This window comes from Cinclus cinclus, chromosome 3 (assembly GCF_963662255.1).
Source record: "Cinclus cinclus chromosome 3, bCinCin1.1, whole genome shotgun sequence".
Lineage (NCBI taxonomy): Eukaryota > Metazoa > Chordata > Aves > Passeriformes > Cinclidae > Cinclus > Cinclus cinclus.
This window is the reverse complement of record NC_085048.1, coordinates 76,081,563-76,095,724: the sequence shown is the minus strand read 5'-3', so window position 1 is coordinate 76,095,724 and position 14,162 is coordinate 76,081,563. Positions and strand designations below refer to the sequence as shown.

General features: G+C 40.1%; 1 protein-coding gene across 1 annotated transcript in view; it reads right to left on the bottom strand.

The window, feature by feature from the left end:
• Positions 1-14,162, bottom strand: part of AGPAT4 (1-acylglycerol-3-phosphate O-acyltransferase 4) — a 56,370-nt gene that overhangs the window by 15,834 nt on the left and 26,374 nt on the right. The window contains exons 3-4 of the mRNA XM_062489174.1: positions 7,815-7,976; positions 5,384-5,537 (exon numbers count right to left, since the gene is read on the bottom strand). Of these exons, the coding sequence (XP_062345158.1) occupies positions 5,384-5,537; positions 7,815-7,976 (316 nt within the window). The remainder of the gene's footprint in view (positions 1-5,383; positions 5,538-7,814; positions 7,977-14,162) is intronic.

The following is a 14,162-nucleotide window of genomic DNA, read 5'->3' as shown; positions in this document are numbered from 1 at the left end:
TTTCATGTGTAGCCTGTGGTATGTTACGTTTTCTGCTTTAGAGTTTTGCAATAATGAGTAAAAATGCATGTGGTGAACCTTTATTGTTAGACCTCTTGACCCACCTAAGAAAGACTTATTACACAGGACAGATTTGCTCTTGGTCTTGAAACTTCTCCAGCGAAATATGATTTGGTCTCAGCATTCATCTCCCAGAAACTCACCACATCATTTGTTACAGTAAAACTGGATTCATAGTGGAGAATAGAACAGCCTGGCTTCAGTGCTGAGAGGAAATCCTGAAAACAAAGGCCAAACCCCTGTCACTGCAAAAAGACTCTGTCCCTCACTAACAACTCCATTCTCTTCCTATTACAGTTGGGTTCTTAACCCAAACTCAAAACTAAAAACAAGTCAAAATCTACTTCAAGCACTCTACTTTCCCTGTAAAATACAAGTATGAAATGACTTCTTTTTAATCAATTATCTGCCTCCATTTTTAAGCTTCTTAGTGCAGAAGGATTTTACTAATCTACTCTAATTTACTAATCCAATGTAATTGAAGAAAAACAAGAGCTCAGTTTGGTTTATGTAGTGTAAGCTTCTTAGTTTTTTCTTTAATAGCATGAGATTATTCTAACAACAGCGGTGTTAGAATAACAAGCAAAAAGTATGTTATACTCATGTTATAGTATGTTATACGAAGCAAAGTATGATATACATAACACTTTTTCTTCCACCTCTTACAAGGCATCTACATTTGAGTTTTTATACGAATTGGGTTTTTGTTGAGACACATTGGAAGACAGTTCTCCTGTTCTGAAAAAACTTCTGTGGACAGGAACATCTTTATGTGCTGACAGTCTTACACAGAGCTTTCCTCTTCTCCACAGGGAAAACTAAATGCTATTCCAGTTTCTAACTGATCTGTAGTTTAATACTCAGTCTAGTACATTTTAGTAACACACTGAAATCTTTTGGTGCAAAGCAGTGCCAAACCCTAGACAATGACAGCAATGTGCAGGAGTAAACAGACCTCTGCTATCCAGATATACCTGAAGATAACTGAAGATTTTAGCTTCCTCATTTGGAGAGTGCAGGAAAAGAATAACAATGGAAGTGTCCAAGAAAAAGGCTGCATGAAATTAAAATTTGCCAGAAAGCATCCACAGTCAAAGCAGCACTAGCACGCTGCATGACACACTAGAACTGGTTATCAGTAAACATGGATTTTGTAACTGCATAATTAGAATTGGACATCTCATGACTTTCTTGTCCAAAAGCTGAAGAGACAAGAAAATCCACATTCTAAAACAAGTAAAAAAATAACTCCATAGTATCTTGAAAACATTGCAACTGTCTTGCTTTCAGGCTAATATAAACAGCATTTGAGAAGTTTTGCTTCAATTTTGAAATATCTTTTCAAAGTAGTTGTATCTCAGACATATCTCTTTTTCATTAAAAACCAAACACAAATATTTGAAAGCCTTTTCTTTCTGTCAAAAAAACGATTAGGGGATTTTTGTTGTTGTTTTCTAATCTCTGCCCAGCTTTTTTTCATGTCATTAACTTTTGGTTCCTTCTACAGCATTCTGACAGGCAGCTAAGTACTTAAGAATTTAAGACTTAATTTCTTAAATTCAACCTAAAAAAAAAAAAAAAAATCTTCGGATTACATACCTAGAGAGGATTTTTCTTACTTTGACTGTCCTCTTGAATTTCACGCATTATTTTGTAGCCATGGTGGATTATGCCAAGATGATTCACTGACAAATCAACCTACAGGCAATGAATATGGCTACATGCATCTTCATACTAGCACAAAATGATCTGAAGACTGGAAAAAGGAGGTAAAGGTACAGTGACATTCACTGTACTGCTGATGTGACACCACCCTGACACAATCCTTTGATTTTAATCCTTTGATTTCATTAATCAAGTCAGATTGAACAAAAACCACTCATCCTCTCAAACTTGGTTACTTGCTCTGGATGATAAATAGAAGCCCACCTGAAAAAAAATTAAAAATCTAGCACTAAGATACAGTTCATGGGGAAAAGAAGTCATTGCAATAACCCCAAACACTGTCATACTGAACTCCATGAGAGTATCACCCTGGAATTTATTCTCATGCATTCCCTCTGTGCCAGCAGTTCCCATCATGCACAACTGGAAGAAAAGTTACACAACAAAACTTGAGCTTATCTAAAAATCCATTGTGAAGTACATGTTTAAGTGCAAGTCTTAACTAAATAAAAGCAGCTGAAAGGAACTGCCTGATACATGGCCAGAAAATAAAAGTAACAGTTAAATATATCTTTTGTACTATTTGAGACATCTACTTTTACTGCAAGTAAAGGACGAATGTTTTAGAAATAGATTTGCATTTTCATTTGCTTCCGTGAACAGTACAGGTAGCAAACAGCAATTTTTAATGAAAGTGAACAGCTTCTAGAAATTAAGTTCCTGAGGACTGCATCTGTAAAACCATACTGGGAGGAATGGTCACCAACAAAAATATCAGAACAAGTTCAGAAAATATTAAAAGCATTTCTTTAATAATCGAATAATGTATGGAGATCTGAACTTCTGAAAGCCAAGTTTTGGAGGAAGAAATTCCATTATCACTTATGAAAGAAATCAGTTAGGAGGGAAGGTTCTTCACTTGTTACTTTGCATTAAAGGTGTTTTTATCCAAATACATCTGCTTATGCTGACAGATATGGTATCACTGGCATGGAGGCAGCTTCCAGTATATGAACATTAAATAAACTCTTTCTGAAACTAAATTTTTCAAAACAGGTGGGCTTGCCAGACTGATGTCACCAATGTCTATTTCCAGCTACTGCAGAACTCCTTCAGACCTCCTTCCAGAGTGACTGCAGCAGTAGCATTAAGACTTAATCCAAAGTTTTGAAGAGTACAGACCTGTGATCTCTGCTGCCATGGGTACATTACAGCTACAGCCATAGAAACCAGCAAGTACCCATCCTGTAGTACTACAGCCTCTGACAAGCTGAATCACACCCTGGTCAGAAAGGAGGAAAAGAAATGGGACAGGAGCTCTGTCACATCCAACTGTGAACTTGGCTCCACTGCTATGTCCTGCTGCAGCTACATCCCTTAGCAAGGCACTCCAGCCAGGCCCACCACCCTTGTGGGAGGACAGAAGCTGCATTAGTCTAAACGGCAAAACCCAAAATGGGCTCAGGCAGCTCAGCACCAGTCTCTCACTTTCACAGATGCACAGGGATATGATATGACCTAACTTCCAGATAGTATTACATTTCCAGACCATGGACTGCCAAAAGAAACTGTCATCACATTCTTTATTCAAAAAACATGCATGGACTTACTTATTATCTGTACATAATAGTGTTACAAAGAGTTCTAAAAAATAAGACATCGTTTTCAGATGCTCTTTACATGAACCCCTTATTTCTACAGGAGAGAAACATACAGTAACCCAAGCAGTAATCTATCTCCCTCTCATTGGAAAAAGCAACAAGGCAAGTAAAGCAACAAACCTAGAAGAACCTGCAACACCAGTTTGGGTCATCAAACTCTCAGAGGTTTGGTTGGATCTTTAAGCTCAGTTTTTGCTGAAACTGTGTATGAGAAGTTATGACTCTGCTTCTCCTTGAACCTTCACAGGGAAATACTGCCTTGTCACTGGCCTGACACTGCTCAATCTAGCAAGTTACAGCTTCTGGATTGAAGCAGTGACTTATATTCCCCTAAAGAAATAAGTAATCCAGCAACCTCAGTCTTCTTTTTCTGAAGGTACCTCAAATATTTAGGGTACTAGTAAGTGTTGTGGTAGTGTGTTGCATGAATGTCCAAAACTTTTTATAAATGTCACTTGGGTTTTCTAAAGTTGTTTCCTTTTGGAATGTTTTCCCATGGATCAGCTACTTATCCCCACTCATGCCGTATTTTGTCTGCATTACACAGAGCACTGAAAATAACAAAATCACCACCAAAATACTTGTTCCTGATTCCCAGCTCAGGGCATTAGAGGCCACAGAGCTTTGACTCATCCCTTCTTCTGTGTCTCAAGTCTACTACCCTTGCCCTCAACAGAACAGTCACCCTTATTCAAAAGGCAAGGTTATACTGTGCTCTTAAGGGGGTGGCTAGATGCTTCACATAACTTGCCTCTTCTTCATGGATCACAAGGATCACAAAGGATCCAAGCTCTGCTATCCGTCTTGGGGGTGGAAAGTTGTGGGTGCCTGGGAAGCTACAACAGTGGTATGATCTACCTGGTTTGCCAGAGGATAATTAGAAGAAATACAAGAGACAGCAAGCCAGCTGACTGGGAAGCTTTTCTTACAGCAGCTATCCCAGATATGCCACATGAAAACATGTCTTCAAAGACAAAAGAAGTTTTGACATTAACTTCAGTCAAGCTGGAACATTTTCTTCTAAACCATAAACCAATTTTCTCTTTCTTACATATCAGCCATCTAGCACACAAACCTACCAGACCCCAAAGACCCTGTAAAATACTACAGCTACTTAGCACTGTCTTTACTTTGCCCCTGAAATACACAGCAGAAGACTCTGATAAATAGTATTAGTCAAAGAATATAACTTCACAGGCAACATGTGCAATATTCTTACTTGATGACACTTTGAAGTTGGCAAATGCAAGTAACCAGAAACAAATGGGGAGCTCAAAACAATATTAATGAAGAAAAATTTGCTCATGTTCTGTAATGTATAAACTGTTTATAAATTTCACCTACATGTATCTTCAGGAAAGGTCTACTCCCCTTTCTCAGCTCTATTAAGAAACTCTAAAGAGCAAATCTATATGGAAATTTAAAGTAGAGTATTTTTTGATTTAAGAACTGCATTATTTGAGGTAGTCATTTACCACAATAAATTATTTTAAGACACACTGCCTCAGACTCTTTACTGATGCATTTGTTTTGTTTAGAATAGAATTGCTTAGCAAATACTAAGAAATACTATCCTTTGGCAACAGGTACAAAATATGTAACAAAATATAAGTACCAATTGGTGCAAAATATGCAACTGAGATTCCCCAACACAGTCACAGTTAACAAATCATAACAATAATAAATTAACACTCCCCCCCAAAAAAAAACCCAAAAAACAAAAAAACCCAAACAAACAAATGAAAAAAAAAAAACAAACCCAAACCCAAAAACAAAACAAAACAAAACAAAACAAAAAAAAAACCCCACAACAAAATCAACCCCACAAACTGATTCAGGACTTCATTAATAAAACCAAAAGCTAGTGAAAAAATAGTCTGAAAGCATCCCAGCATTTTTCTGCTAGGGCACATGCTAGAGGGAATAGAAAAGCGTGGCAAACTGTCAGCAGTTAGAGGAAATAACCATTTAGCATTGTCCCCTGTGACTTTCCTTACCTACATTTCTCAAACACTGCACGGTGACAGCAAATCCTTTTGTTCGTGGCAAGAGGTGGTACTTGAGCTTGGGCAGACCTTTGGCTTCAGCTACCTGCATGCTGATCTGGTGCTTCTGTTCTGTGAACCTTGTGCCCTCACAATGAATCAGGAACTAAAACCAAAAGACAACTACAGTTAGACAGAATCTCAGGTCTTCTGCTGACTGAGCAGAGGTCTCTCTAATTCCCACCAGCACAACCCAGATTAACACTGGTAGCAGGGACAGGTTAGCCACATACACATTTATGCAATTTATTTGACTTAGATAAAAAATCCCAACCAACCAAAAAAACAAAACAAAACTCCCAAAAATACCCAAAAAAACCCCAAAAAACAAACAACCCCCCCCACAAACAAAAAAAAAAAACCAAACCAAACAAAAAAGAACAAAAAAAACCCCCACAAAACACAAAAATAACAAAAACAAAAAAACAACAAAACACAAACCAACCCAAACCCCCAAATCCAAACTCTCATGCAACTTGTCATCTGGTTTGAACTTCAGCCTTTAGGCTTTAACATCTGCTGTGCTACTTGCTATCAGAGTGACTTGGTTTCCCTGAGTCACTCCATCTCTAATGAGCTGTTAGAAAACACTAAAAACACGCCTGTTGTAAATCTCTCTCTGATGGTGAAGTGTTCAAGTATCGCAGCATCTAAAACTTGCTAAGTGTCAAAACCAAACATATTTCTACGAAATGCTTCAGTGCCCAGCTTGTTTGCTCTCACTCTAACCTGCTTGCTTTCCCTATGGCACTTGAGGTCCATGGACAACTTCAGAATGTAACTGATGCCAGTGAGAGCAGCTGATAACAGATGTGAGGCTGCACATGCAGGACAACTGAAGGACTCCTGCTCTTATGAACTATGCAGGGAAGTCAGACATGAATAATCTTGTCACTGGCAGGCAGAGGAGAACACACAGATCTTTGCAGATTTACCACTTGCTCATCTGCTTTTTGCCAAGCATGAATGCAAAGTAACACATTAGAGAGCACTGCCAAATCACACAAATTAAGTCCTCATAACCTGTAGCAAAAATGTAGCCAAAAAAGACAGGAGATTTTGAAGAAACTAGCCAAGTGGTCAGCTTCAGTTCTAGCTCATCCCAGAGTGCTTTCACTCTGTGTTGCAGGCATAATGTTATTAGATTGATGAGACACAGAAAATCTCTCTAGTTCACTTAGCATGCTTTGCCTTGTCTACCTTCCAAGGTGCTGTTGTTGTGCCTTTTAACATTATGTCATCATACAAAAACAAATTAAAAACTGCACACTGCAATAACCCCAGGTGTACATCAACAATTATTTCCCTTCCACAGGTACAGCTCCTTTTTAGCAATCCCTCTACAGGAGTAGCTACAGCATGGTGGTGGCTTGTGCTCACTGATTACGGTTGAGCTGCCTATGTGTATTGAAAAGTCACAGAGCACAGACAAATCTCTGGAGAGAAACTGAAACTAATATCCCAGAATCACTCCTTTGCTAGATAGCCTCCTGCCTGGAAGTCACTTAAACACTGAAGAACAGATATTAGTTTTGATTGCTTAGCTTTCATTTAAAGCAATGACAATTAACAAAAGAAATTTGTTTCACAGCATGAGAAAAATAGTATATACATCTTCACAGCAATAGTTTCTGTAAGCCCCAGGGACGCTGCTTAAGATTCCATTTCTTTAACTGAATTGCACTCTTGCCATCACTAGCTCAGAAGAACTGCAATTTGTATGATTTCTGAGAAGAGGAAAAATTCAAAGGCTTTTCATTCTCAGATAAGGAAATGCCAGCACTGAATACTAAAAAATTACGCTGATGCAAAAAGTGAAACTTTCTTGTTACTGAAGAGCAACACCAATCCTCTCCCTGGAACACAGTCAATGGCTCCATCAGGCCACTTCTCTAACCAGATGGCTTCCACTTCTACTGGGTCATATCTGACCAAACACCTTACCAGGAATGGCAGAATCACAGGGGAGGAGAAAACACTAGTATGAACTCTGCAATCCAAGGTGAGATGGGAGCTTGATGTGCTCCAATACAACACTGCACATGCATCTGTTGCAAAGCCATGAACCCCTGCATCTACCTCTATCCAGCGCCTGTAATTAGAGAACCACAAAATTTACTGAGGGGAACACAGTGCAGGCATTTTTGCAGTAATATCTGTGGGGCTCTCTGTAGGGCTCCATACTACAGAGAAGGAAACAGACAACACAGTACATTGGAAACTCCAAAGTGAATTCAGTTGAGAGAATCCTCCTGATACTCCCAAGGAAGCTAATGAATTAAAAGTCTCAGGAGCAACCTGGCAAGCATCACATACTGCCTGTGCCTCTCATTCCTGCTGAGCACTACAGCACCTCACACTCCACTTGTTAGCCATCACTCACCCAGAAGTTTTCAGGGTAGTCCCTGAGATTGAGCAACTTCTGTACGACTGTTTTCCGGTCTTCCTCCCACTTGCGCTTGCAGAAGACTATCTCTAGGAAATACCACATCCAGCCAATGATGGGCATGTAGGAGAGCTCCTTCTTTGCAAGCACTTTGGAACTCTGCAAGACAGAATCAAAGCAAGTCAAACAAGAGTTAAACCACTTAAGAGTGCACTGTGGGTGTAACACTTGCATAGTTAGACACAAATGTATTGATTCATATTGACAAGACCCAGTTTTAACAACAGTGTAAAAGCGAAACAAATAAAAATAAGCTGCTCTCCTATGACAGAACAGTCAAATCTTATCTCAGGTATCTTCATGGAAGACTTCCAGAATTAAATATATTAGATTGTGCATTGCTCCATCCTACCCAAACACTGAAACCCAAAAGGGAAGCCAAATTCCTTCAGACATGGAGGAATACATGTAAATGACACGAGCTGTATCAATCAAAATTCTTAATTCAATCAGATCCTGGCACTGGCATCTCAATTTCCTTTAAGATACCTTGAAACTGTGCTTCTCCCCAAAGCTGAGGCATCTCAACATGGGAAAAAAAAGAAAGAAAGAGAGAGAGAGAAAAAGCAGAGTCACAGAGATATTACAGCAAAACATACTGATGCTCTGCACACACAGTTTACCAAGACAAGAAACCTTAAACACTAGGAACAACAGCAGCAATAAGAATCCTTAATTTGCATTCAATTTTGTTCATGAAAGGGCAGCGATACTTAGAGTAGTGAATTTCTCTTCAAAGCATACTTCTGGAGTAGGAAAAAACAAAAAAAGTCCTCTTCCTGTCTCACAGGTGTGACAGGCATTGAAGTGACTGGTCCAGACACTCCGCAGGAAGTCTGTGACTTTTCAAGCATTCAACATGTTCTGTAAATTAATCCTACTCCAGAATTTAACTCTGTTATCATCTCAGACTATCATCCCCTAGGGCAGGAGAACTGATGCCATGTGCTCCTTTCCTGTCTTCCAAGCCAGCCTATCCTGGTGAGCTGTCTTACATTTCACTTGGTTATTTAATCAACAAAATGGCACATGTGAGTGTTGTGCCCATAAAGAAATTCAGCATTTCCTAAAACACAGTGACATTTCCTTAGAAGAAAGATGGAGTAATTACAGTCCAGTTTCTGACCATTATATTATTATAAGCTAGCCCATCAAAAAACTCTGCAGATGGATTCCAGGACATGGCTTTTGGCTAGAAATTACTTATTGGTAGAAGTTACCACCAACAGAAAATATCTACTTTTATTTTTTAGTCACTCTTGTTCATTTGGCTGCTACAGCAAGATATGACCTAATTCTTTATCTCAGCTGACTTTTTTCATCTGCTCTCCTTCCTCGAGAAGGAAAATACCTTAAATAATTAAGCTATCTAAAAGCTCATAAAACTGGAAGGCAAGTGTACATCACACAGCTTCACCAGCAACTGTTACACAGAAGCAGAACAAAGGATGACAGAGTTCCATTTTTAAGAAGGCAGGAGGAAATTTATCAATCTCTATCAAACGATTTAATGCTTTGCAATAATAGTGCTTCCTCTTGAGCATTTGAGAATTTCGTAGTTTCAGTGATGGGCTCAGATCAGGACTCCAAACCACTGCTCCCCTGAGAAGCAGCTGCAGTAATTTCAGTTTCAAGCCATGGTGTACATTAGTCCCCATTACATGACAGCAACCACACTGAACCCAGCCTCTTCTTCCAGCTCCCCAAACTGGGCACAGAGAAACAAGCTCTCCTTTCACCACTTCCCTGCACAATGAGGCCAACAGCAGCCCTATACCACCACCCACCCCCCCCCCCGTAAAAGAGAAAGGACCTCAACATGCTCTTAAAGTTTATTTACAGCAAGTGTTCAGTGTCATAAGAACTACCATAAACTAATGTAAGTGTACTCTGCATAGAGTGCACACGGCCTCTAGAACACAGTGTCAGAACAGACAATGTAATAGTCCTCCTGCAGACTTTAAAGTGCAGAAATTATAGTCCAAAAAGCTAGCTAAAATGACTATTTCACCATACCTATTTTCTAATACTTTACATATTTTAAGAAGAGCATGAGTTACACAAGAGGCAGGAGAGAAATTGCATCTAGCTCAGTGAGACCAAGAAATGATCCTGTGAGAGAAGATGTTCTGTAGCACAGGTATAACCCCAAAAGCACAGTAGATGTCCGAACTCTTCCCTGAGGCACGTGCTTATTCTCCTACTGTGCTGACACATTTTTACAATTTAGAAGCGCTCTTTTAAAAGACACGTATGACTCCTTAGATGCACATAGAAATAAATGAAACCACCTCACACTATTTTATGCACCCATCTGTTGTAGGAATAGTAGGAAGGCTAACAACAGAACTAAAAACAGAGACAAAGGAAGCTCCTCAGTGCATTTTGCTGGCAAAGGTGCTCCTGTGAGGGAGGAAAACATTAGGCCTCCCCTCAGAAGCTGCCATACAGACTGGGGAATGGGAGGCTTGAAAGCAGTGCTGCAGGAAGGGACCTGGGGGTCCTGGTCACTGGCAAGTTGAATGTGAGCCAGCAGTGCCCTGGCAGCCAGGGGGTCCCACCCTGTCCTGGGGGACATCAGGTACAGCATCACAGCCAGGCAAGGGAGGGACTGTCCTGCTCTGCTCTGAGCTGGGGCAGCCTCACCTCCAGTGCTGGGGACAGGTCTGGATGCCATAACATAAAACATTAAACTATTAGAGAGTGTCCAAAGGAGGACAACAAAGATGGTGAAGGACCTTGAGGGGAAGCCTCCACAAGGAATGGCTGAGGTCACTTGGTCTGTTCATCCTGAAGAGCAGACTGAGGACAGCCCTCACTGCAGTTACACCTTCCTTGTGAGGGGAAGAGGAGGGGCAGGCACTGATCTCTGCTCTGTGCTGACCAGGGACAGGACCTGAGGGAATGGCCTGGAGTTGTGTCAGGGGAGGTTTAGGTTGGGTATTAGGAGAAGGTTTTTCACCCTACAGGCTTTAACACTAGAACAGGCTCCCCAAGGAAGTGGTCACAGCACCAGCCTGACAAAAAGTTCAAGAAGCATTTGAACAACACTCTTGGGCACCTGATGTGATTCCTGGGGATGGTGCTGTGCAGGATCAGGAGCTGGACTTGATGACCCTTGTGGGTCCCTTCCAATTCTGCATGTTCCATGATCCCTCTTACAATAACTAGAGCTTTAACTAGTGCTGTTCTGTTTCAGTCATCTACTCATGCACAGCTCCTGTGAAAATACCATGGGGGAAAAATGCAACTCTTGTTGACTTCAGCCACTAACTTTTCCTTTAGTAAAGTGCTTTGGTAAACATGTGACCATTACCTCTAACCTTCAAATTCAGCTTGTTCAACAGAAAAATAATCACTAAAAAGGGCTGATTTATTCCACATAAGCTGTCTTTTTGAAGGAAGTCAAACATTTTCAGAATGTTTGTAATGCTCAGAACTGTCTAATTTCAACAGATGTTTAATGAAATTACCACTGGACAGGGACAACTTATCTACAGTACTAACATTTTAACCCAGGTTAATTTCTTTCGGCCAAGTTTGTTCAAATGAAATACCCACAGAGCTCTCCTTTCATGAATGACTGCACTAACATCACCTGAAAAAAACTATTGTTACAAACTTGCTTTAGTGCACTTGCCCAATTATGCTGTCAAATAAAGATAATCTGGATTCTACATGTCTAGCCTCAGTTATTCAACACCTCTTGTTTAAAGAACACAATAAACAGCATGAATCAACGTGCAAGTTAAGTGTCCAACAAAACTTGTTCTCGAATTTTAAAACAAGTTCATTGTACTGCAAACCATTATCAACAGCAATCTGCCTTGTAAATTATTTTCTCTGCAGGCTGCCTTCAGCACTGACATACTTTCAATGATTCTGACTGCTCTACTTTTGAAATATATCACTCCTTCATATTATACTCTCTGGGATATCATGAAGGCAAGGTACATTTCTCTAGTCCCTCAAAGCCATCATTCCAGAAATTTAGTTATGCTCCTAATTCCTCACATTTCAGATTGAATAGAACTTCTCCATGTTGGAAAAGTAACACAAACTTATCTCTAGCAAGCCTGATTTTTGTCCCTTTACCACTTCAAATCTAGTTTAAAAATCTGTTAATATATTAAAATGCACAAAAAACCTACTGTGCCCACACACCTATTAGGCTCTTACAATAATATAATAAAGTATCCTCTCACACCTACATTTAAGGTCGCACTCAGCTTTTCAAACAGCAAGCTTCAACTCCCAAATAAAATTAAGTTTCCTGATATATGGAAAAGGTAGTTAAGGTTAAAACCAGCAGGTTTAGCTTTAAAGCACAGGCATTTTTTTGCCAATATTAGTGTCTTTCTCAGACAAATGGTTGTTAAAACTACTAAAAATCTATTTTATTGCTGCATTGTCAGACTAAACAACGAAGTATTGAATCCAGGCAGGAAGCATATTAAAGTGCTTTTTGGTAAGAATCCTGAATAACAGCTCCCTCCTCAGAACTTGCCCATGTCCTGATTTTGAGTTCTGGTGTCCATTGGGCCTCTTTTCAAGAGGATGGTTAGCAACACACCTTGAGGAAACTAAGGGCTACTAATGCATTTAGTGGGGACACAGTGGCTAGGCTGTCCCAACTTAGTAAATCCTAGTACTGGAATGTCACAGGCAGGAAAAGGGAAGGACACAGCATAGAGCAGAGAACCTCATGCCATACACGTGCAAGACCTGAGTCCTTAGAAGAACACTTAGGTTCACAAACCTAAAAACAGGCAAGAGACTATGCCACTCCCACTCCATCTCCCAAAAACAGAAAAAAATCCCAAACCCTAAACCACACTGATAAATCAAAGCCACACTAATACGGCTTTATAAACTCACAGGGATTATGGAAATTTAGCTATAATGAGAATTCCAGTCCAGGAGAAGAAATATAAGAGAAGGAGCAGACAAATGTGAAGACTGAATGTTTCACCCAAGACCAGGAAGGGCAGGGCAGCTTTCAAAAGGGAAAGGCTTTACTTTTTTTTTTTTTTTTTTTTTTTTGCAACCAAAGGGGCAAGACAGGTTTAAGGATGTTTAACATTGTTTTCAAATAAACAAAAACAATGACTGGATTTCAGCTAGAATAGAGCTAATTTTCTTCCCAGTAGCTGTGTTTTGTGTTTAGGAGGAGAATAATGTTGATAACACATGGATGTTTTAGTTGTTGCTAAGCAGTGTTTACACTATATCAAGGACTCTTGCTTCTCACCATCCTGCCAGCAAGTAGACTGGCGGACACAAAGAGCTGGGAAGAGACACAGCAGGACAGCTGACTCAAACTAGCCAAAGGGATATTCCATACCATTTCATGTTATGCTCAGTATATAAACTAGGGGGAAAGATGGCTGGGGACTGCTGCTAAGGAACTGGACTGTGGTGAACAACTCCACTGTGGATAATTTTATACACTCTGATTCTTTTATCATCAACATCATTATCATTACTTTTGTCCCTTCCTTTTCTGTACTATTAAACTCTACCTCAACTCCAAATTCCTCCCCTCCCCCAATTCTCTCCCCCATCCCATGGGAGACAGGGAATAAGCAAGTGGCTGCGTGGTGTTTAGCTGCCTGGATGGTTAAACAACGACAACCAAACAAAAAATGACAACATTCAAGGGCTTCATTACAGAAATATTCAAGCTGTAAAATACTCAGAGTTTGAACACATGCTTGTGACACTCTTAAGAGCATTGCTGTTGTCTGACAGATCTGCAGGCCACAGCTGGATGCCACAACAAAGCCATTCTGCCTGCTGCAGCCAGGTATTTAGTTCCAACTCCTTTGGCTCTAAGCTGTCTTCACCTTCTCCCTCTTCCCCCTCCCCAGTCATCTTTCCTTTCTTTACTGGATTAGTTAAGGCAGAAAAGAGATAGAGTATCTAAAACATCACCAAACACTGCATCCAAGCATCATTAACAGATACAGGAGACTGCATGTGCAAGATTTCCTTTTCAGCAGCGGCACACATGAGATCAGCTGAGTAAGGTGTTGGCTGATACCCAACGTTTGCATAGAAACTTCACAGAGTATACAAGCAAACATCATTAAATCTAAACACCCATTGGCTCACAACATTCCTGAGCTACAAACAGGAGGCTGTGACACCTCAGAAAGCCCTCTGTATACACACCTCTATCCTATAACTCTTTTCCTAAACATCAGTCCTAATGGTTCATACATTCCTAACTGTGCAGCCACACCATGACCTGAAACTTCACACAGTGGAAGTCATGTAAGGCAG